The following is a 23014-nucleotide window of genomic DNA, read 5'->3' on the forward strand; positions in this document are numbered from 1 at the left end:
AGGTGCTGTGAGTTTCGCTGTTATGTGTGCTCACTGCCTGGGCTCCAGCCAGGCGGAACTATTGTTGGTCTTCCGCCGCTATTTATACGCGATTTCGATTCCCGACGCCCACTACATTCTTTGATGCTCTTTTGTTTTTCGGAGCTCATACTGATATTTCGTGAAACGCAAGTTCTCTCAGCGTTTTCCGACTCTGATGGATGTGATGGCCGACGAGATTTACAACATCACGGCAGAACAGCCGGAAGCACACCATCAATCAATCACGCCGGCAAAATCTGAGAGACCATATCAGGGACAGAGTACGTCTCAGATCGGGGCTCCTTAATGGGTGCAGATTCAATGCGTGTGATCATCACACTTCCCTATCCTGTGGAACTGTAACATTTCTGTGTTTGATAAAGTTGATAACAGAAGTTATTGTGATCCTTATTGTTAAGATGTAGGCTTGGAGACGCTCTATTTTTTTAATCATGAGAACAGAGAGATAGAATCCATTTTGAAAACTCGAAGCGTCCTGTGTTCAGCTGAAGTGAATTAGGTAATCCATTATCAGTGCGACTGAGTGTTACTGTTGCTAACTTCTGTTCCATGTCAATCGGTCTCTGATGGTGTCCGATTTCCGCTACATTGTAACGGGTAAAGGACATGGAACTTAAAAGCACAAAACATAAAATAGAGGCAAAGACACAAAGAGCAACGAAAATAAAAAAAAAACGCTTTAGGAATGGGGAAGACAATGGATGAAAAGGAAAGAAAAATTAGAATTTGATAGATCAACGTGACTGATGCAAAACTGAAATGGATATGAGTTATGTCTATGGCATCACGAACCGATGTATGATGGACTGATTAAATTCTTTCTTAGATTACTGTTGATGCTAAGTGTTATAGAGAACGAGCTAATGGAAGATTGGTAGCCGACATAAGGAATGAGTAGGACGCACTTGAATTTGTAGAACTGAAGGTCATATAACATGTGGAGAACTCTGGAAAAGTTGGTTACCCATGAGATATTGAAAAATGAGAAAAGCAGTAGTAGTAGTAATAGTAGTAGTAGTAGTTGTTGTTGTTGATGATGATGATGTTACATGAACAGAAATTTGACTAAAAATTAGAATATCATGTCAGTTCAGATCATAGATGCCTCCAGTGTACTTGCGAAATTACAGTATGTCAGGTATTGGGATGAGAAACGAAATCTTTCTGAATTAATTTAGGCGTTTGGCACGGCACATTTTATGCAAGTGTATTGCTCCAAAAAGAAATTACGTGTAAGATCTTCAATGCTAGAGACCGAGAGAGGTGCGCAGTGGTTATCATATTGGACTCGCATTCGGGAGGACGGCGGTTCAAATCTGCGTCCAGCTAACCACATTCAGGTTTTCTGTGATTTCCCTACATCAGTCCAGGCAAATTCCGGGATGGTGAAAGGACACGGGCGATTTCCTTCTCTATCCTTGCAACGTTGCGACCGCGTGCTCGATCTCTAATGACCTCGTTGTCGATGGGGCGTTAAATCGTAATCTTCCTTCCAATACTAGTACGACATCTTTGCTCCAACGACTTCCTATGGAAGATCCCTGGCGTCAACTAGTGTGTGACAAGAACCTGCTGTGCTAGTGGCTAATGCACGTATCAGAGAAGCCGCAGTTGTAAGTCATAGCTCCTTAACTACTCGGCGCCCCGCCCCCTAGCTCTCAGGGAAAGGAAAGAATATATTATACTGTGGTGTTTTTCTTTCAAGGAAATGATTTAAAAGTCGGTATTACGCAGATTTTTAAAAGTTTCGGTACTGGAACCTTCTTATTGCTACCTACAAGTCGCCATACGTCATCCAAAATATTAAAAATCCTCCATACACTCAGGTCTAGGTCTAGGCTCCTCCTACTAACTATCGTATGGGCGGCCTTGGTACTAACATGTTGTTGTTGTGGTCTTCAGTCCTGAGACTGGTTTGATGCAGCTCTCCATGCTACTCTATCCTGTGCAAGCTTCTTCATCTCCCAGTACCTACTGCAGCCTACATCCTTCTGAATCTGCTTAGTGTATTCATCTCTTGGTCTCCCTCTACGATTTTTACACTCCACGCTGCCCTCCAATGCTAAATTTGTGATCCCTTGATGCCTCAAAACATGTCCTACCAACCGACCCCTTCTTCTAGTCAAGTTGTGCCACAAACTTCTCTTCTCCCCAATCCTATTCAATACCTCCTCATTAGTTACGTGATCTACCCACCTTATCTTCAGCATTCTTCTGTAGCACCACATTTCGAAAGCTTCTATTCTCTTCTTGTCCAAACTATTTATCGTCCATGTTTCACTTCCATACATGGCTACACTCCATACAAATACTTTCAGAAACGACTTCCTGACACTTAAATCTATACTCGATGTTAACAAATTTCTCTTCTTCAGAAACGATTTCCTTGCCAATGCCAGTCTACATTTTATATGGTAAAGCTGCATGTCCTCGGGAAAAATTACGGCTGTAACATAAGTAGTTAATAAAGTAAAAATTTTACCGTCAACTAAATTTTACGTGCGTGTACTTACGTGAAGTTATAAAGTTCTTGGAGATGAACCAGGAGAGCTTCGTTAAATTTAGTCATTGAATATAGCCTCCTGTTGGTCTCTGGGATTTCCCATGTTCCGTTCGCGTTCCTCTCAGCCTGAAACAAGTGAATTTGCAATTCAAGTATACGTCTTCGCAGTGTGAAAAATATACCTTGGCAAGAAGTGAAGGTTTTTCTGTGTGAGGATGTACTTGTGCACAGTACCGTCCCTCTGAAAATCATGTGCTATATTAAACAGTAACAGGAGAATCAGCAGCTTTAGTCGCCTGATGTCTCTTGTAGCCGGTTAAGTACGACATAGTGGTTCCCTTTGCCTGCTCCATGCAATATTAATCAACGCAATCGAAATTTCCTTTATTCTCGTTCCTGATGAAAGAACAAAGCTGTGTTTTTCGTGGAATTCGTTGTAACAGGATCGATCACAAGCTCTTGTTTGGGTGAACCTTCTTAGTTGCTATTCATAGCTCTCACAAGTTAAGATTGAATAAACAATTCCGCATAGTACAAAGGACTTCCAACAAATTCTTCTTATTTCAGTGACTCAACAGACCTTCATCTACGTATACTAGCTGATCAGTTACGTTAATTACATTTATAAACTTAATGAGAAGTTGGGTAATGGTTAACAGATTGAAACATGTTGAAGCTCAGAGCACATGGATCGTAGTTATATTAAAACTTTTATAATTTTAAGAGAGATAATAGGACTAGAGTTTAAAGCCCATCATCAATGAGGTCATTGGAGACAGAGCACCAGCTCATTTGGAGCAGGATGGAAAAGGAATCCCCCGTCGTCTGCCTATGGAATCGCCCCATCATTTAATATGGCTCAAATGGCTCTGAGCACTATGGGACTTAACGTCCAAGGTCATCAGTCCCCTAGAACTTAAAACTACTTAAACCTAACTAACCTAAGGAATCTCACACATCCATGCCCGAGGCAGGATTCGAACCTGCGACCGTAGCGGTCACGCGGTTCCAGACTGTAGCGCCTAGCCACCCCGGCCGGCCTCATCATTTACTTGAAGTAAAAATTGCCATGGAAGTGGTAAGGGGCCATTAATGTTCTCCATATACACAAACGTTTTGTCAGACGGGCAACAGCATTATCTGATAATTCCCTAAGGATGCTATAGTCTACAAGAGAGTATCGGTGTTGAACCATCGTAAGGAGAAAGACATGGACAATACCTATAAAAAAGGGAAAGATCCAGATAGCATCCAATTACAAGATTAATCGTGTAGGTCAGGAGCACGTCACATCGTTTAAATATTTAATGGCAATACTGAGAAGTGATATGAAATAGGATGAATAAATGAAATCTTTAACAGAAGAAACAAATGGATGACAGATATGAGGGAGCAATTCTGGGGAAAGGACGAATAAATGAAATCTGTAACAGAGGAAACGAGTGGATGACTTGGATATGAGGGAGCAATTCTGGGGAAAGAACGAATAAATGAAATCTGTAACAGAGGAAACGAATGGATGACTTAGATATGAGGGAGCAATTCTGGGGAAGTGCAGAGAATCTGTCAGGAAATCGCATGCCAGATTCTAGTACGACCAATTACTTATCAGGAAGGCTGTGTAGAAGAAGTAGAAGAATTAAGAGACACTCTTGCTAGGATATATCAGGTGGGTATAGGCCACAGGCCATACAAAAGTGAAAGAGCTGCTCGGGAAACGTAAGTGGGCGTACAGTGCGTCTAAAACCTTTTGGGTCAAATTGAAACAGGTGATAGGAGATCCACAACCGATTGCATGGAGATAGGGAACCAATGACCAGAAATGAATATTTATTGTTTTATGGACAGACGCAGTGTACACCGCATAAAAGCAATTTTCAATGCGTTGCATTCAGCCATAGTGAAATGGTGTCAACAATTTCACAAAGACATTTCTTTATAGCCAAGATCGCGTTCAAAACTGTTTCTTATTGACTGGTTTCGATGGGTAAGACTGTTATCTTCAGATATTTAAAAACTTTCTCGGTTGATCGTCATGTGCCATTTGCGTTCATTACTCACATCATGTTAACATTTTAATGGAGAGTATGTTACACATTCAAAACAGGTTTGTTAAAAATAAAAAATTACAAACAAGTTTCTCACAATTAATATAAACCCTTCTTGTGGAACTGGGCATGTCTACATATGTAGCACAGCTTTGATGCTTCTCAGTTGTTAAAATCCACAATATATAACCTAATAAAAGTACACATTTATGCCAATCTTTACATTTACATAATGGGTGAAGCACTCTTGGAAACTTGTCATGTAGTTCGAGTGAGAGGGTTCCAACATATGATTCACTGGTCATGCAAATGTAAAAAATGGCATAAATGTTCACTTTTACTGTATATTGTGGATTTTGACAACTGACAAGCATCAATGGAGTGCTGCATATGTAGAAGACATGCGAAGTTCCACAAGGAGCATTTTAGCTGTGTATTTTTCTACTTGTGACAAACCTGTTTGTAATTTTGTTTTTGACAAAGCTATGTGGAATGTCCACTAAAATGTCAACGTGGCATGAGTAATAAACGCACCAAAATGTTTTTGAAGATCTGAAGGTGACAGTCTTACAGTCGAACACGTAAATAAAAAACCAATTTGAATGCTATTTTGGCTATAAAAAATTCTTTAAAGTACATACAGATCGCTCCTCCTCATTTCCCATTATGAGGAACTTCAACCAGTTTGACCGAGGCCGCACAGTCGTGGCTGACGCTGATCGGAAAGAAAGCCTTCCGGCATCGACCACAAACGACAATGTCCAGAGAATCAGGAAACTGATCGGGGGTAAAGAGATTTTCCAGCGATGACGACGTTCACACAGCGGTTCTCTTATGGCTCCGTGACAAGGGAGCGGATTTCTATCGTCGAGAAACTGAACGATTGGTAGAACATTTGTTTACGGGGACTTTTCAGCTATGTTGAAGAATAGCGTCATGTGTCTGTGTTACTTTGAAGTGTAGTGCAGCGTTCAATAAAAGTTACTTGGACGGTCGTAATAGTGTGTGGCTTACTTTCTGAAGTTCCCTCGTAACAGCGATCCTCGGTAATCAGTAAAGTTACTCGTACCATACGGAAAGCCGACAAAAATTCGAAAGCGAGTTACAACGCGTAGGTCTGGATTTCTGTTTAGTCATTTTCCGTTTGTCTAGGCAAGTTTTAAGGTTTAGTGTGTGTTCCCGCTTTCGTTTGGAAGGGGTTTCGTGTCGGAGCGTGGAGTCATTAGCTACCAGGAGCTGGTTTTTAGGAAACGAGACGGACGTGGTGATGTCTGTTTGAAGGCAGTAAATTACATTTGTGTCCAAGGAAATTAGTGTGGTGCTTTTTGTGACTTTGAACTGTTAACCCTCGTTGTCTTTGGCGAGATTATCAGCGTAGTTTGTTAGTAACCAGCTGGAAGCTGTATATTGACTGCTGCTGGTGTACTTTTCCTAGTTCAGAGGTCGGATCTTGGAATATTTCTGAATACAGTTAGGTATCTGAAGAACAATAATCGTTGTTCTGAATCATGAACAGTTGAAACGCTACCTCGTGGGTCAAAGCGAGTCTGGCGACCTTTAGTAGGTATGAGAGTACAGTGAATTGACTCGGATCTGCGAATAAACGTTTATTACTTGTAAATAATAGATTTCAGCTATCTGTCGTCCTTTTAAAATTTTATTGGCAGATATAGATTTCAGCTAGAAACTAGCCATTCTCAATGCACTATGATTTTTGATCAATGCATGTAATGCCTGTTGGTCTGGAATCATTCAAAGTTCATTGAGTAGTATTCAATGAACTGTGGATGAAGCCCGACCAACAGGCATTACATGCATTGATCAAAAATGTTAGTGCACTGAGAATGGCTAGTTTTTAGCTGAAATCTAGGTCTGCCAATAAAGTTTAAAAAGGACGACTGATAGCTGAAATCTATTATTTACAAGTCAATATAACAGTCGCCGGGTGCAACAGCCTTCTGAATGGAAGGTAACCTGATAATCGTTTATTAGTTAATGCTCCCTGCAATATGTCGCATAACGTGTGTCGGACAGGGCCGGGAATGAGACTTGGCGCAATGCCACAGCTTCACCCAGGAGAAGACGCAGGAATATTTCACAGTGTTATACTAAAGATGCGTTAACATCTGTGGGCCTTGCTCCTAGTTGCCGTGCGAATGTGCTTGCCCCACACGAAAGTAGAGGTACGCTTGTAGGTTGCATGCCTCTTCGCAAGATGTGCATGCGAGTGATTCCATACACACCTGAGTACACCTGTGTCCACATTCGGCACCTCTACTTCCTTGTGGGGCAAGATACAACTGCACGGCGGCCAGCTGCAAGGCTTACAGGTGTAAACGCACCTTAATCGTGAGCTCTGCCTAACACGTCCCTTTCACAACACGCATACCGCTTTCCATAATTAGGGGAAAATTGTTATTCTGTAACAATTCAAGAACACCCAAACAAATTGACATGGATACTGAGTAACTTGGTGCAACAGTAGTGCTCCGCAGAATGGTTTTTCAGTCCGCTTACGTCATGTGCTCTCACGAGATAACTGCATTCAGACGGCTATACACGTAATTGCGAATGGTTGGCGAGTCTCCACCGTGGAGCATTTTGGGCAACCATCCACAAACGCCCTTCGCCTCCACACAATCCAAGTATGCCTGTAAGAGCATCGGTTTATGTTTCAAATATGTGGAGCTCGGACGACGATGATTTACTTGTTTCGGCCAGCTTTTATTTCGTGGTGAAACAAATTGAGAAGAAACGTGATATGTGGTGGAAAGACTGGTTAATGAAACGAAAAACTTGTTTTCACATTAAAGGAGTAGTTCTTTTTTTCCAGTTTCTATTTTTTCGGCTTAAAATGTTCAGTGTGATGTTGAATTTATTGCTGTGTTCATCCTAAGTTTGTCAGAAACACGGGTTACAAGGCGATTTGAGAAAACGTGTCTCCAAAACCCAATCATAGAGGGAAAAAGATAGTCGACAATGTGGCAGCATGTGATTTCAACATCGGCCTAACGGGATTACGGAAATTATGAACGTGCTTGGGCCAGCTTGTTACAACATCTGCACAAAAGCGAAAAAAAGCGTATCGAGCGAGCAGAGCAGACCATGACAGAAACTGCCAACGAGGCCCACAGGACCACTATGAATACGAAAAAGATGGAGGAACCTCCTTTTGGATCTAGAAGGATTGCTGGATGGTCCAGAGATCGCTGACTGCAGGTACATTTAACTTAACTACGGAAAACGTAACCCAATGCTTTAAACGTGCTTTAAACTAGCTCTTTATTCACATGAAGTGTTGAGTGCTATTGACAACTGATTTCAGATCGATTCCGTATTTCTGCATTTCCAGAAGGCTTTTGACACTGTACCATACAAGCGGCTCATAGTGAAATTGCGTGCTTATGGAATATCGTCTCAGTTATGTGACTGGGTTTGTGATTTCCTGTCAGAGAGGTCACAGTTCGTAGTCATTGATGGAAAGTCATCGAGTACAACAGAAGTGATTTCTGGCGTTCCCCTAGGTAGTGTTATAGGCCCTTTGCTGTTCCTTATCTATATAAACGATTTTGGAGACAATCTGAGCAGCCGTCTTCGGTTGTTTGCAGATGACGCTGTCGTTTATCGACTAATAAAGTAATCAGAAGATCAAAACAAACTGCAAAACGATTTAGAAAAGATATCTGACTGGTGCGAAAAGTGGCAGTTGACCCTAAATAACGAAAAGTGTGGGGTCATCCACATGAGTGCTAAAAGGAACTCGTTAAACTTCGGTTACACGCTAAATCAGTCTGATCTAGGTATTCCAATTACGAACAACTTAAATTGGAAGGAACACATAGAAAATGTTGTGGGGAAGGCAGGACACTTAGAAAATGTAACATACCTACTAAGGAGACTGCCTGCACTACGCTTGTCCATCCTCTTTTAGGATACTGCTACGCGGTGTGGGATGCTTACCAGATAGGACTGACAGAGTACAGCGAAAAAGTTCAAAGAAAGGCAGCACGTTTTGTATTATCGCGAAATAAAGGAGAGTGTCATAGAATGATACAGGATTTGCGCTGGAAATCATTAAAAGAAAGGCGTTTTTCGTTTGACGGAATCTTCTCACGAAATTCCAATCACCAAACTTCTCCCCCGAAAACGAAAATATTTTGTTGACACCGACCTACATGCCGGCCTGGGTGGCCGATTGGTTCTAGGCGCTATAGTCTGGAACCGCGCGACCGCTGCGGTCGCAGGTTCGAATCCTGCCTTGGGCATGTATGTGTGTGATGTCCTTAGGTTAGTTAGGTTTAAGTAGTTCTAAGTTCTAGGGGACTGATGACCTCAGATGTTAAGTCCCTTAGTGCTCAGAGCCATTTGAACCATTTGGACGAGTCTCGTCATGAATCCATGGGCCCTGCATGTCAGCAGAGGACTGTTCAAGCTGGTGGATGGTCTGTGATGGCGTGGGGCGTGTGGAGTTGGAGTGATGTGGGACCTCTGATAGGTCTTGATACGACACTGACGGGTGACACGTAAGCATCCTGTCTAATCACCTGCATTCATTCATGTCCATCGTGCATTCAGATCGACTTGGGCAATTCCAGCAGGACAATGCGACACCCCACACGTCCATAATTGCTACAGAGTGGTTCCAGGAACACTCTTCTGAGTTTAAACACTTCCGCTGGCCACAAAACTCCCAGACATGAACATTATTGAGCATATCTGGGATGCCTTGCAGCGTGTTGTTCAGAAGAGATCCCCAACCCTTGTACTCTTACGGATTTACGGACAGCGCTGCAGTATTCATGGTGTCAGTCCCCTCCAGCACTACTTCAGACATTAGTCGAGTCGATGCCACGCCGTGCTGCGGCACTTCTGCATGCTCCTGGGGGCCCTACACGATATTAGGCAGGTATACCAGTTTTGGATCTTCAGTGTAGATACATCTACAGAATTGGTACAGCTATTTCAGAACCAATGGAGAAACATATTTGCACCCCTGTTACTAGTAATATCTTTGATTGAAGGCGAGATACAATCGTGAGATAAGCTACAGGGTTATTCAGCTAGCCTGAAGCGTTTAAGATGTCCCAATTCTCTTTTCGCCCAAATAAACAATGAAAAAATCCTCACTAAACGACGTAAAGTCTCTTTATATACCTATATTAATAACAGAGATATCAGTATCAACTCAGCTTTTTCAAATGGAACTGTATTAATTTCTTCTTCTTATATAGTAGTTCTAAATGAGACAAATTCAACGGCGTTTTAATCTTGCGAATACGGTTACTAGTGCGTCGGTGTGTATTTCTGATCAGTTTTTCGGATATTGTAGGTGCAGGGCCGCATTATGCATGGATTACACCGCCTGCAACCTAGGGACAGCGCCACAAACGGGCCTACACTACAAAAATTTATAGGAAATTATATTTGTATTAATACTCGGGTCCGCATCCTCTAGTAATCGTAAAATATGTAGACGTAATTATTTTGTATGGATTTACTCAGCTGAATTTTTGAGTGGACAGTAGATAATAAACCAGCATTCGTCTCTCAAAATCGAGCGAGGTGGCGCAGTGGTTAGCGCGCTGGACTCGCATTCGGGAGGAGGACGGTTCAAACCCGCGTTGGGCCATCCTGATTTAGGTTTTCCGTGATTTCCCTAAATTGCTTTAGGCAAATGCCAGGATTGTTTGAAAGGGCACGGCCGACTTCCTTCCCCATCCTTCACTAATCCGATGGGACCGTCGATCTCGCTGTTTGGTCCCTTTTCCCAAATCAGCCAACCAACCATTTCTCAAATCCCACACTCCCTCGCGGCAAAGTCCCAGAGACACCCCGCAAAGGCCGCCCATTGTGGCCGAGCGGTTCTGGGCGCTTCAGTCTGGAAGCGCGCGACCGCTACGGTCGCAGGTTCGAATCCTGCCTTGGGCATGGATGTGTGTGATGTCCTTAGGTTTAGGTAGTTCTAAGTTCTAGGGGACTGATGACCTCAGATGTTAAGTCCCATAGTGCTTAGAGCCATTTGAACACCCCGCGAAGGTATTGTATTTCCGTTGGAAAAAAGGCTAGCACTTCTAGAATAATGGCTAACGAAATGTTGTCAGATTAAAGTGAGTTCAGTTTTACTGAAAGCAGATCAATTCCATTCCTCAAACTAGCATCCATAAAAGCTTTTACGCCCTGTCACCAGTCGCGGACTCTTGGCTCTTGAAACTGGAGTAACTGTTTTCATATAACTTTATTCATTAATGAGATACTGCTGAAAATTTACAAGGTGTCTTAAGATACAGAGCGACTGGCAGATTACTTTCAGAGTCGTGACGCCATAGGCATGTCACGAGACCACTGTGAGCGTTTCAGCAGGAAGTTTAAAAGTCAAATACATAAATATGATTTTTTTAAAAATAAGATATTATTTCATAAAAGAGCTTGTTCATAGTAAGAATTACACTACTGCCAACTGAAAACAACTTTAAATATTTGTCAAGAGCCCTATAATAGAATTATGTCAGCTGACAAGTATTGTAGGGCAATACACAGAACTGGCATCGTGGCTGTTCCAGTCATTGTAGGCAACTAACAACAATGTGAGAGTAGTTAAAGCTGTTACTTTAACAACACGTTCTCTAAATTCATCCATGTAATCTATTATTATGGCCTGCCATAAAATGAAAACTAATCACGATAATAATAAAGATGAATTTCGAGCTGGAGTGCTAATCGTAAGTATAAAGGGCGATCAAAAAGTTTCCATTTCAGGGCCTCGTTGCATCGTATATGCAACGCCCCGCGCCTCCGATGCGAGAGTAAAACCAGCAGCATGTAAGAAGGGACTAGTGTGGCATTCGTGTCTTTCCGACATGCGTGCGGTAAATGCGGAAACGTGAACTATGGCGACGTTATTATCAAATGCGTCCAAACAGGATCAATGTGCTGTTGAAGAATGTGTATGGGACACAATTTCTGTCGAAAACCACACTTGTGGAATTGTGTGCCAAGTTCTGTGCTGCTGCTTCATGACAACGCATGTCCCCATATCGAAAATGCTGTAACGCAGAAGTTACTCCAACTCACGCGGGAGACACTCAAGCAACCGCCCTATAGTCCTGATTTCTCCTCATGCAGTTATCGCGGCTTCGGTCCCTTACAAAAGGCTTTGAAGGGTCAACGATCCCTGTTGGACGAGGATGTGCAGCAGGCAGTTACAGACTTCTTCACGCAGCAGGAATCAGTGTTTTACCAAACGGCTATCTTCAATCTGGTGTGTCGGTGGGATGATTGTCTCAATGCTCACGGTGAGTTTGTCTGATTGCCATACCAATTCTGGACTGCACGGGTTTCGAACGGAACCTTTTTCATCCACATCGGCATCGACGTGATTACTCTGCTATTCACAATAAAGTGCCTGGCAGAGGGGTCAATGAACCACCTTCAAGCTGTCTCTCTACCGTTCCACTCTAGCACGGCGCGGGGGAAAAACGGGCACTTCAATTTTTCTGTGCGAGCCCCGATTTCTCTCATTTTATCGTGATGATCATCTCCCTCTATCTATGTGGGTGCCAACAGAATGTTTTCACAATCGGAGGAGAAAACTGATGATTGAAATTTCACGAGAAGATCCCGTCGCAACTAAAAGCACCTTTGTTTTAATGATTGCCACTCCAGTTCACGTATCATGTCTGTGGCACTATCTCCCCTATTTCACGATAATACAAAACGAGCTGCCCTTCTTTGAACTTTTTCGATGTTTTCTGTCAGCTCTGCCTGATGCTGATCACACCGCACAGCAATACTCCAGAATAGAGCGGAAGAGCGTGGTGTAAGCAGTCTCTTTAGTAGACCTGTTGCACCTTCTAAGTGTTCTGCCAATGAATCGTTGTCTTTGGTTTGCTCTATACACAACATTATCTATGTGATCATTCCAATTTAGGTTATTTGTAATTGTAATCCCTAAGTATTTAGTTGAATTTACAGCCCTCAGATTTGCGTGACTTGTCACGTAATCGAAATTTAGCTGATTTCTTTTAGTACTCATGTGCATAACTTCACACTTTTCTTTATTCAGGGTCAATTGCCACTTTTCTCACCATACAGTTATCTAAACCATTGCGCAATTTCGTTTTGGTCATCTGATGACTTTACAAGACGGTAAATGACAGCATCATCTGCAAACAATGTAAGAGGGCTATTCAGATTGTCTCCTATGTCTTTAGTACAGATCAGGAACAATACAGGGCCTATAAGACTTTCTTGGGGAACGTCGGATATTACTTCTGTTTTACTCGATAACTGTCCGTCTATTACTACGAACTGTGAGCTTTCTGACAGGAAATCACGAATCCAGTCGCACAACTGAGGCGATATTCCATAGACACGCAGTTTGGTTAGAAGACGCTTGTAAGGAACGGTGTCGAATGCCTTCCGGAAATCTAAAAATATGGAATCAATTTGACATCCACTGTCTATAGCACTCATTACTTCATGAGTATAAAGAGCTAGTTGTGTTTTGCAAGAACGATATTTTCTGAATCCGTGCTATGTTTCACTAAATCGTTTTATTCGAGGTAAATCATAATGTTCGAACACAGTATATGTTCAAAAACCTAGTGCAATCGTCAATTATACTTTTCAAGTCTTAATCTCATAAATTCATTAAATCATAAATTCCAAAGTAAAATTTATACAATTAAACAGAACGTTAAACGCTGCACTGCAGGCTTAATCCGAAAATTGCTCTAAAATGCTGTTGTTGTGGATTATTACCATGTTTCCTTGTAGGACTCCATCACAAGATCAGTCTATCGATTTCAAATACGTTCCTCATAGGCGAGTGTTGCAGGTCACAGAGCGCGCGTGTAGCTAGTAACTATAGGCCGCCGGCCGTTGTGACGGAGCGGTTCTAGGCGCTTCAGTCTGGAACCGCGCGGCCGCTACGGTCGCAGATTCGAATCCTGCCTCGGGCATGGATGTGTGTGATGTCCTGAGGTTAGTTAGGTTTAAGTAGTTCTAGGTTCTAGGGGACTGATGACCTCAGATGTCAAGTCCTATAGTGCTCAGAGCCATTTGAACCGTTTGAACTATAGACCTTTGTCATAGAAGTGTGCACGTAAGAAGGTGGGTGGTGGGCGAGAGTCACTGTAGCAAGTGATACTCCAGCTAATAACGTCTTTCTGCCCCGTCTGTCTGTAGTGGACGCTTCAGGGTGCGCGTAGATTATTTAGCGTTGAAAACACTCTTGATCACGATTTATTTCTCAAAGTGACCGGTTTCGACCACTACTGTGATCATCTTCAGACCATTGAGTAGGAACCTCTTTCTGTTGGAGAATCACAGTAGTAATTCTCCAACAGAAAGAGGTTCCTACTCAATGGTCTGAAGATGATCACAGTAGTGGTCGAAACCGGTCACCTTGAGAAATAAATCGTGATCAAGACTGCTTTTAATAGTAAATATTTATAAGACATTGATCACTGCTGTTCCCGTAATGCATTCAAAAGTAATTTATTTAGCGTTGATTTTCATGTTAGATTAGGTATGATGAGGTTAGTTAATCACTGTATTGTTAATCAAAGGGGAGAATGAAGCAAACACGATAAATATTTCGTTAATAAGCGATAGCTAGAGCTTTCCGAGAATGCAAACTTTTCTAGAGTCAGAAGCAGAAACAGTGGCCCTTACTCCAGCGTTACCTGTTAGTGTGGCAGGTAACGGCTGGAGTGGGACAGAGACAGAGGGCTGATTGGCGATGTCATAAACTAAGTATTCTCCGTCTCTGCGCAGAACGTTTCGCGCACCTGTCTTCTTGCTTCCACACCACTCTAGATCGCGGAGCTATTTGTTGGTCGGAAGTGACTTAAAAAGTGTCGAGTTTTGTTCCGTCTTCTGGAGTTCAGCTCCCCGGCTTTGTAGTAAGCCACCATCGACTAGTATAGTTTACATTTGTGTAGGCTGTGACGGTTATCAGCATTGTCATGCACTGTACAGATACGTCAGTGTCAATGTAGGACGTTCTTACACGTGTGATGATTTTCTTTTTTCACAATGTTAATTTGTAGGCACCATGGATCCGGTATTTCTCCACTACTGGCACTAGCAGTTGCGCCTCCAGGACAAGCAACAAAACCTGCAGCAGGGGTAGATACAGGAACTGCTCAAACACATGCTGTTGGTGGGCCAGGCGCCTGCAGGACACATCTCCCCTGCTGCCCCGTACACTGTTCACTGGCTTTGACGAGCCTGTAGAAAGGTGGGAGAATCACCTGTGCTGGTTCTTGCTGCAATGGCAGGTAAATGTATTGTTGATCCAGCTGATAAGGCCACAATCGAACCGGCGACACATAACTCTGAGGAACTCTGTCGTTTGGTCAAACAGTATTTTGTACATGAAATCCATGTGGTTGCAGCGCAGTTGTAGTTTAACCAGCACCTCAAGTACCCTGGGTAGTTATATGTGGGCTGGACCGCCAAACTACAAGTTCTCTCACAAAGTTGTCGCTTGCAGTAATCCCAATGTGCTACCTTACATGCCATCTCGCTAATTATGGCGTGATTGTCCAGTTCGGTCAAAACGAGGGAATTGCACTTGTCCGACCCCTCCTAACCTAAGCTTTTGAAACTACTGAAAAACATGAACGTATGGCGGCGGCAAGGGACGTAATCTGCAACAAGTAACAGGTGGCGAACGTATGGCCGGCCGCGGTGGCCGAGCAGTTCTAGGCGCTTCAGTCTGGAACTACGCGACTGCTACGGTCGCAGGTTCGAATCCTGCCTCGGGCATGGATGTGTTCCTTAGGTTAGTTAGGTTTAAATAGTTCTAAGTTCTAGGGGACCTGAGATGTTAAGTCCCATAGTGCTCAGAGCCATTTGAACCATATATACGTATGGTAAACAGCCCTCGGCGTCCTATGGGGCTGGTTAGGCGACCGTGCATTCCATTGAGTTGCCATATACTGACACCTTTGACGACTGGAATGCATTGATGTCACGATGCTCCCTGCCTTCGTCCGCCGCTTACAACCGAGTCAGAGAATTGCGGTTCCCGCTTGCGACATTTGTCGGGCTCTCGGCGTTGCTCTCCTAGAGCACCCGTTTCCGCTCAATCCGAAAGTTGGCTGTCTTTCCCCGATAGTCGTGTGTTACATATTAGACAGGATTTCCCGTATGCAGACGCCATGTGAAGGTAAGCCAAAAAGTAGGCCATTTTTAATCAGTCTGTGACGGTTGGAGAGCCGCGGACAGCCTCCAGAAATCCCATCGTTTACCTTCGACTCAAAGGCTGTCTCCAACGCCTCACGAGCATCACTCTAGCGTATTCTGTTAGCATTGGTTGTGGATGGGTAACTGACTGAGTTTCAGGTAGAAATGGGAGCGTCGGTCAGCCTCCTTTACTTAGAAGTGCGCAGGCATTTGGGCTGCCCTACAATGCAAAGACTACTCTGTCCAGCTGTTTCTTGTATTAAACAATGTATTCCTTTGAGAAAGAAGTTCTCCGTCAGTATAAGAATGTGTATCAGTACATTAGTTGTTAGTGGTTAGTTCACTATCGGCGCAAAATGTTTTCAGGTTAGTCTCTTTCTCTGTTTTTGTCTTCCAGATAGTGTGCAAAGTGTGTTTAGCGTCTCAATCATTTTCAACATTTGGCCTTCTTACTACAGTCGTACAACTATCTGTTTGAGAATACCTTGGGTCGGACAGAAAAATTCGAGGCACTTATCTCCCTCAAGCCTTCAGCAGTGATTCCCTTCACCACGTGTGACAACGTCAAGGCTGAGTTGCAGCGTTGACAGGACCTCGGCATCGTTTCTCCTATTTCGTTGAGTCGGTGGTGATGATTTAGAAGCCACATGGTGCCACGCACCTTTACGGAAATTTTAAACAGCCGGTCAGCACGCTGTGTGTTGCACTCATATCCAATTTCACAGCGAAAGGAGTCGTTGGCGACATGCTCAGGGGGCTAATATTTTTCATGCATCAGCTTGCGTGATGCATACCTGCAGTTGGCGGTGGATGCCGTTTCTGAGAGTTTCGTGGTATTCAACATCCCCTTTGGGCTTTACCAGTTTAATAACTTGCCCTTTGCAACTTCTTCTGCGCCAGGAATTTATCAAAGACATTTGAAGCGGTTGATTCAGGACATTCCCTCTTGTGTAAGCTATCTAGATGACATCTGAATCGCTGGCTCCATGTATTTACGAAACCTGCAGGCGGTTTTTCAACTCCTTCCTGAGAGCATAATTCGTTGCAAATTGGAAAAAAGTAATTTTTCCCCCAAAGATGCATTTTTTGGGTCATGCGCGTAGCAAAGGTAGCTGCATCTCTATAGAACTGCATGTCAAAACCATCGTCAACCTGCTGGCGCCAAAGAACCTGAAGGGGCTCCAGTCACTTTTAAGCAAAATTTCTTATAATGCTAAGTTCGTCTCCAAGGTTGCATATATCTGCCATCTCTTAACTGGCTTCGTCAAATGGGTGTCAAATTTGTATGGACTGTCAACAGGTTCTTCAGTACCTCAATCACTGTTTGCAGTTTGCCTCCTGTCTAGCTCCTTCTACTCTGGGCAAATCGTTAACCCTGGCTGCTGATCCATTCCAGCATGGCATACGCGTGGTACTGTACCATTGGACCCGAGATAGCACTGATAAGCCCATCATTTACTCATCGAAGATGCTTCATTGGCACAATGTAATTATTCATAGGTGGAAAAGGAGGCACTGACTATCATTTTTGGCATTAAAAATTTAATGTTTTCTTATATGAAGCGAAGTTCCTACTCATCACTGACCACAAGCCGCTGGTTTTCTTATTCTACCCTCTCTCCAAGCCACCAGATAGAACTGCCCAACAACTGCAGAGGTGGGCTGCCTTTCTCAGTAACTACTGCTATGATATTCAGTACTGATCCATCACTCAGCATGCTTATGCAGATGCACCATCATGATTGCCAGCATGACTAGCTCCAGAGTTCAACCGAGAAGAGTACTTTTTCAGCATTGAACAATATCTTGCAGTAGTAATTGCTCGATTTTGGTTTTACGGTGCAGGAGGTCGTAGCCACCACGGCTGCCGATCCGGTTTTTCTTTTTCGGAAAATTGCTTGAGTAGTTCAGATGGATAAGCCCAAGTGCGCTCCTTAGAGAACTGAGCCAGAGTGGCATACGTTTTTCCTTCTATGTGACTTCCTCTATGTGGTCAAAGGGGTTTCCATGCTTGCCACAGAGGAACAAAGCTGTCAAGTGGTCAACCCTCTGGTGTCGCAGCCTCGCATATCCCAGCTGTTGCGTGGGTCACACTGGGGCACATCTCGTATGAAGGCCTTGGCATGGCATCATGTCAGACTGTGCTGCAGCATCAGTTTTCCCCTTGGCCAGTCACAGAGCAACCTCGGGGCACCTTTTTAGAAAGAATGTGGATGCTTTGCCCAGTTTCCTATACATCGCCAGCAGTCTTTCATGGTGTCAACAGCTACTATTTGCATGTCATCTGACCTTTTTTGCTATCGAGGGCTTCCCTGGACCCTCATATCATAGAACGATCGGTAATTTGTATCACAGGAATTTGAAGATTTTTGCATTTGCAACAGTATTGAGCATCTGACTGTCGCCCATTTCATCTAGCTTCTAACTCCAAGGTGGAGTGCTTCATGTGAAAATTCCAGACCCAAATGAAGAAACCTGTGTCTGCTTCGTCGCATGAAAATATTCTGTCTAGTTCTCTCACCACATACAAGGTAACAACAGTTAATGGCTGCAGTCCAGCGGAACTTTAGCCTCGGTGCCAGGTTTTGGACTTGTTGCGCCCTAAGTGATATCCCCCAGACCATCACAGCCCTCCACACTTTCCTCATGGGTCTTCCGTTTGGGCCTGGTCTTTCTGATGACAGCAGGTGTGGCTACCGGGTGTATTAGTGGGCCAAAAAGGTCGGCATTCGTTTGCGGTGGGTGTTGCTTGGGGGCAGCTGGTCCATCATTTCAGACAATTGCATCGATGATTTGTTGACCCATGACACCGCTGTCTCGACACATGCTGGGTGACTGTGTCAGTCATGGAATTTTCCCAGGACATTGCTACAAACTGAACCGGTGTGCACACCCACTGCTGCCATCATTCCATTCCCCTACTTTCACCCACGTTATAATGTACCAGTGGCTATCACTCCAGCAACTCCTGTTGTGGAGGCCAAGGAATTAGAACCAGTGTCCACCTTTTCCCACTTGCCAGTGGATGAGCCTCACCCCTGCCAATACAGGTGGACCAGCTGTTATGCCAGCCACCACAATCTTCCGCCACTCCGTAGGCATCAGCTATGTTAGTGTTGTCTATTTCTGGGGAGTAAATACACTGCTAGGGAATCACACGTCCTCTATGGTTCTGCAATGGAGGTCGCTTCACAAGGCAGCCCGTTTTCCGCCCAATGTGGCCTTTTCATGGGGACGAATTTAGTATCCACATCAGTGGACACTGATAGGACGCAGATTAGATGGCGTGGGTTTTGCGGCAGAGTAGTGCAGCAAGCTGTTACGAACGACATGCATGAAGCATTGTATGGGCAGGACCACTGAACCAGGTGTTTATCTGTCAGCAGACGGGGGGGGGGGGGGGGGCATCAGTTCTTATGCTGATTTCAACTACCACAGACCTGGCTTTCACCTTACATCATGCTCTGTTCCATGTGCTTAGTTGCACAGTGGCTCATGCTGGTTTCGTATTGTGTATTACTCTGCACTCATCTCTACGTGGTGTTTAGATTCTCTGTATAGTGACTCACATGTTGAAATTCGTACTCTCTTGCAGGATTCAGTTCCCGGATTTTTAGTCGAGCCACCGGTGGCTATGTAGTATAGTTTACCTATACATTTGTGCTGACAGTGACAGTTCGCAGCATTGTCACGCCCTCTGCAGATGAAAAACTTTGTATTCGCTCCACCTTACCATAATCACCCTTTCGCGATCGGTAATCGCTCAGTAAGGATGGATATGGTAAAGTGGAAGAAATACTGAGAACAGGAGCCACATCAAAGAAGAAAATAAAGGTGTGTATGGAAAAGGACTGCAAAGAAATTTGGGGCAGGTTAGACACAGGGATGAGAAACAACCAGTTCCTTCCTAATAATAACGAAAGATAAGATGTATTTCTTGTTGAGCAACACACTATATGTTGAGACAATGTCCCTATCCTAGATGTTCACCAAAAATTTGTGAACGTACCAAAGACACCTGTGAAGTCAGGAAAACACACCTCAGACCACATTGTCTAGGAGTGTACCAATAGACAAAATGTTACAGATGAAGAGAGGAACTTATTTAGTAATACACAATTCTATAGAATAATAAAGAATGAGTAGTTGTGATACTAGCGGAACTTGCTGATAGCCAAAATACCAGTTTACATCTTGCAGCAACGAGGAAATGATCCTTGAGGAGGGCTATGAAGAAATTCCTGAGATCCTGACAGCCATTTCTCTCGCCACCTCTACACCTTGGGTGGTGTGGCAGCAGCCCCTGTCATTCCTGAATTATATCTCAAAGGGCCAGGCGGTAACAGTCCAAACAAAAGAAAAAAAAAAGAAAACTATATTTGCTCCTGATGCCAAGAGCATAACTGTAATCTAGTGCAGTATAGAGTAGGTTTGTGCTATGTAATGTTGTGTAGGTTGATAATTTGCAATATCTGTGATGTGGCAGTGGTGTATAGAATAGTAATGGTGCAGCACGTGCCTTCTGGATTCCACATGAACGTATGCCTGTGTGTCAGAAGGCCTAAAGGCCTTTATCGTTTAATATGCAATCACTTTTCCTCTATCTTTTCTATTTCTGTCTCGAATTCTTTCCATTATTAAACAGCATAACGCTGAGATATACTCAAACATTTGAAATTTTGGTTTAAGATATTATGTGTTATACTCGTTAATACAAGTTCATGTACACCTAGATACCTAGACAGATAAAGACTGAAAGAAAACAGCAAAACAAATTCTTAATGGACGAGCAGATTTGCATGTCTTTCTGTGTGGAACTTGTGAAGAAAACGGTTCCTGGAGATTGACTGTGACTGTGAATTTTTAATCAGACAATGTTTAAAGAAAAACTGCATGAAGAAAATTAATATTGTGTAAATCCCACGAAGCCGTTTTACTTCCAGAAACTTCTAAGGACACCTCTATATGAGGAGTTTCCCAATCCTGATAAACTCCTGATAATAAAATACCTTGATAGTGGAAAACACTAAAAGAATCTGAAGCAAATTTGATAAATAATTACAAAGTGTACAGTAATTTTGCTTACCAGTAACAGCTAAAACCAGATAAATTTGCACCTAAAAATGAATGAATGGGAATATTGCATTAAGTGGCATGTAAACAAAGATCGCGTACTTTAGTAACTGTCCGATTCAAAGTTCCCTCCGATACGTCAACTTGAACCAATGGCGAATAAGCTAGTTCTTTATAATTGGTTGGTGTAAATAATGTCAATTGCAAATGCCTCAACTTATACGTTTAGTCCCATTTTTCAGTGCAACACACAAATTCTCCTGTCTAAATTACTGCAGATACACATCGAAGCCGGCCCGTCCAAAAGACATGTACAACGGATGCAACGACTAATGCAAATACTCTGGAGAACAAAACCAAATAAATGATGGCAATAACTGTTGTTAGGGGTGGGGTCAGCAGTCACTGAAGGTCAACAGTCTTTACAATAGACTACTTTTATTTATGGAGAGAAGTGTTAAGAGATAGTCTTTTACAAAGCATAAAGGAATAAAATTGGTTACAAATGTGTTTCTCGAGGAAAGATTTTAGGTCTTAGCTGTTCTGGGTCGGCGTGAGGTAGCGACGGCACTAGAAGCAGTTTGAAGTTGCTGATATGAATCCTATCAGTTCATCGAGTCGTGTCCTTGGCATTAAAATATCCTCTTTCCTTACATCCTATTTGGGCTGGCGGTGGTAAGAAGTGGCAAGCATCCGTTTGTCGTAGGCCAGAACAAAGTAACTGCTTATGCAGCACCTGAAGATCGTATTAGTGCAACTGTAACTTTCACCCACGATAGTTTGGCACAAACCACATGACGTGTTTAAAATAACATTCCACTTGCTATACTTCGCCTATTGCGAAGCTAGACAGTCCATCTACTGTTAATATTCACCGTTCATAATAACACTGTTCCCGCAAAAAGTTATTTACGTAGCAATACAGTTCACAGTTTCCACATCGGCAGTTAGTGTTTTAGCACAGTCATGTATCGTAGTCAAGAAAATGAGCAATATTAAATTCACAGTTTACGTAATGCAGTTCAATTCTAAATAGACGACACTACTGTCTGTTCACGAGTGCCTTTTCACTGCCACAGGCATCGTCCTGCAAAAACCAACGGCGTCTGCATAATACAGCGTCCGTTTAAAAAATCCATCATAAAGTTAAATTCCAAACCGGTGTAACACAAAAACGTCCGGTATTTATATCGCATTAAAAGAACACCATTGCTACACACAGTAGTCAGTACTTGCTTCCATACCGCCATGCTTTCGCGCCAACAGCTCCCACTGTCTGCTCCACACTGTTCGACCCGACAATTATCGATACCCCCCTCGCTCCACAGTTCTTACAATACAGCCTATTGAATTCTGTTTCACACAATACATTTAATAAAACTATTTGAAAGATCACCTGAAACTAAATCCAAGTCTTTACATAAGGAGCTCGTCCAGAAATTAGCACAGCAATCATAGTCACAAACTTCACGTCCCACACTATATAACCAAATGAAAAAAATTCTACCTCATCGAAAATATATCAGTGAAATACAAGGTAGTAAAAGAAAGGAAAAAGATTATATCTCGTTATTAGCCATGGCATCACAAACTGTGACAGCTTTTGGCTATAAAAATGAAAAATCGTTGACCCTCGTGACGTCCTATCGTCGGTGCGATAGGAGATGACTTCATATTACAAGGCACGAGAGTGCTCGGCCACGCACTAGGGTGAAATGGTGGAGTGGCGAAGATATGGACTCTAATTCAGAAGGAGCCGAATTCATATCCCTCTGTAGACGTGGATACCTAGATTTTCGTGGTATCCACCATATTTAAACTGATTGTTGTAGTAGTTTCTTAGAATACGCAATGGTAGATCCTTTCCCCATCCTTGTCCAATAGGTAACGACGATGGGTTTTGTAAACTCTGATCTTTTCTCCATCGACCGCTAAGTGCTCCACTATAATATCCAGTCAACAGTGGAATCTTTGGAAATGGAAGATCAGTTATTCAAACTCAGCCATGAGGAGTTGAAAAAAGCATTGTTCTACACTTTATACAGACCTCATAGACATCATCGTTAACTTCATGTCGCAATACTATATGTTCTGTTTTGCTGCTCAAACATGTTCACGTGAAACCACAAATTCATTGGCTGGATCTATGTTGCCA

The 23014-nt window shown here is 43.1% G+C and overlaps 1 protein-coding gene across 1 annotated transcript in view; it reads right to left on the minus strand.

The window, feature by feature from the left end:
• The window catches only part of LOC126231833 (glutamate receptor ionotropic, kainate glr-3-like), a 101228-nt gene that overhangs the window by 73118 nt on the left and 5096 nt on the right, over positions 1–23014 (minus strand). Inside the window, exon 2 of the mRNA XM_049942421.1 lies at positions 2556–2671. Coding sequence (XP_049798378.1) covers positions 2556–2671 — 116 coding nt within the window. The remainder of the gene's footprint in view (positions 1–2555; positions 2672–23014) is intronic.

This window comes from Schistocerca nitens, unplaced genomic scaffold, assembly GCF_023898315.1.
Source record: "Schistocerca nitens isolate TAMUIC-IGC-003100 unplaced genomic scaffold, iqSchNite1.1 HiC_scaffold_419, whole genome shotgun sequence".
NCBI lineage: Eukaryota > Metazoa > Arthropoda > Insecta > Orthoptera > Acrididae > Schistocerca > Schistocerca nitens.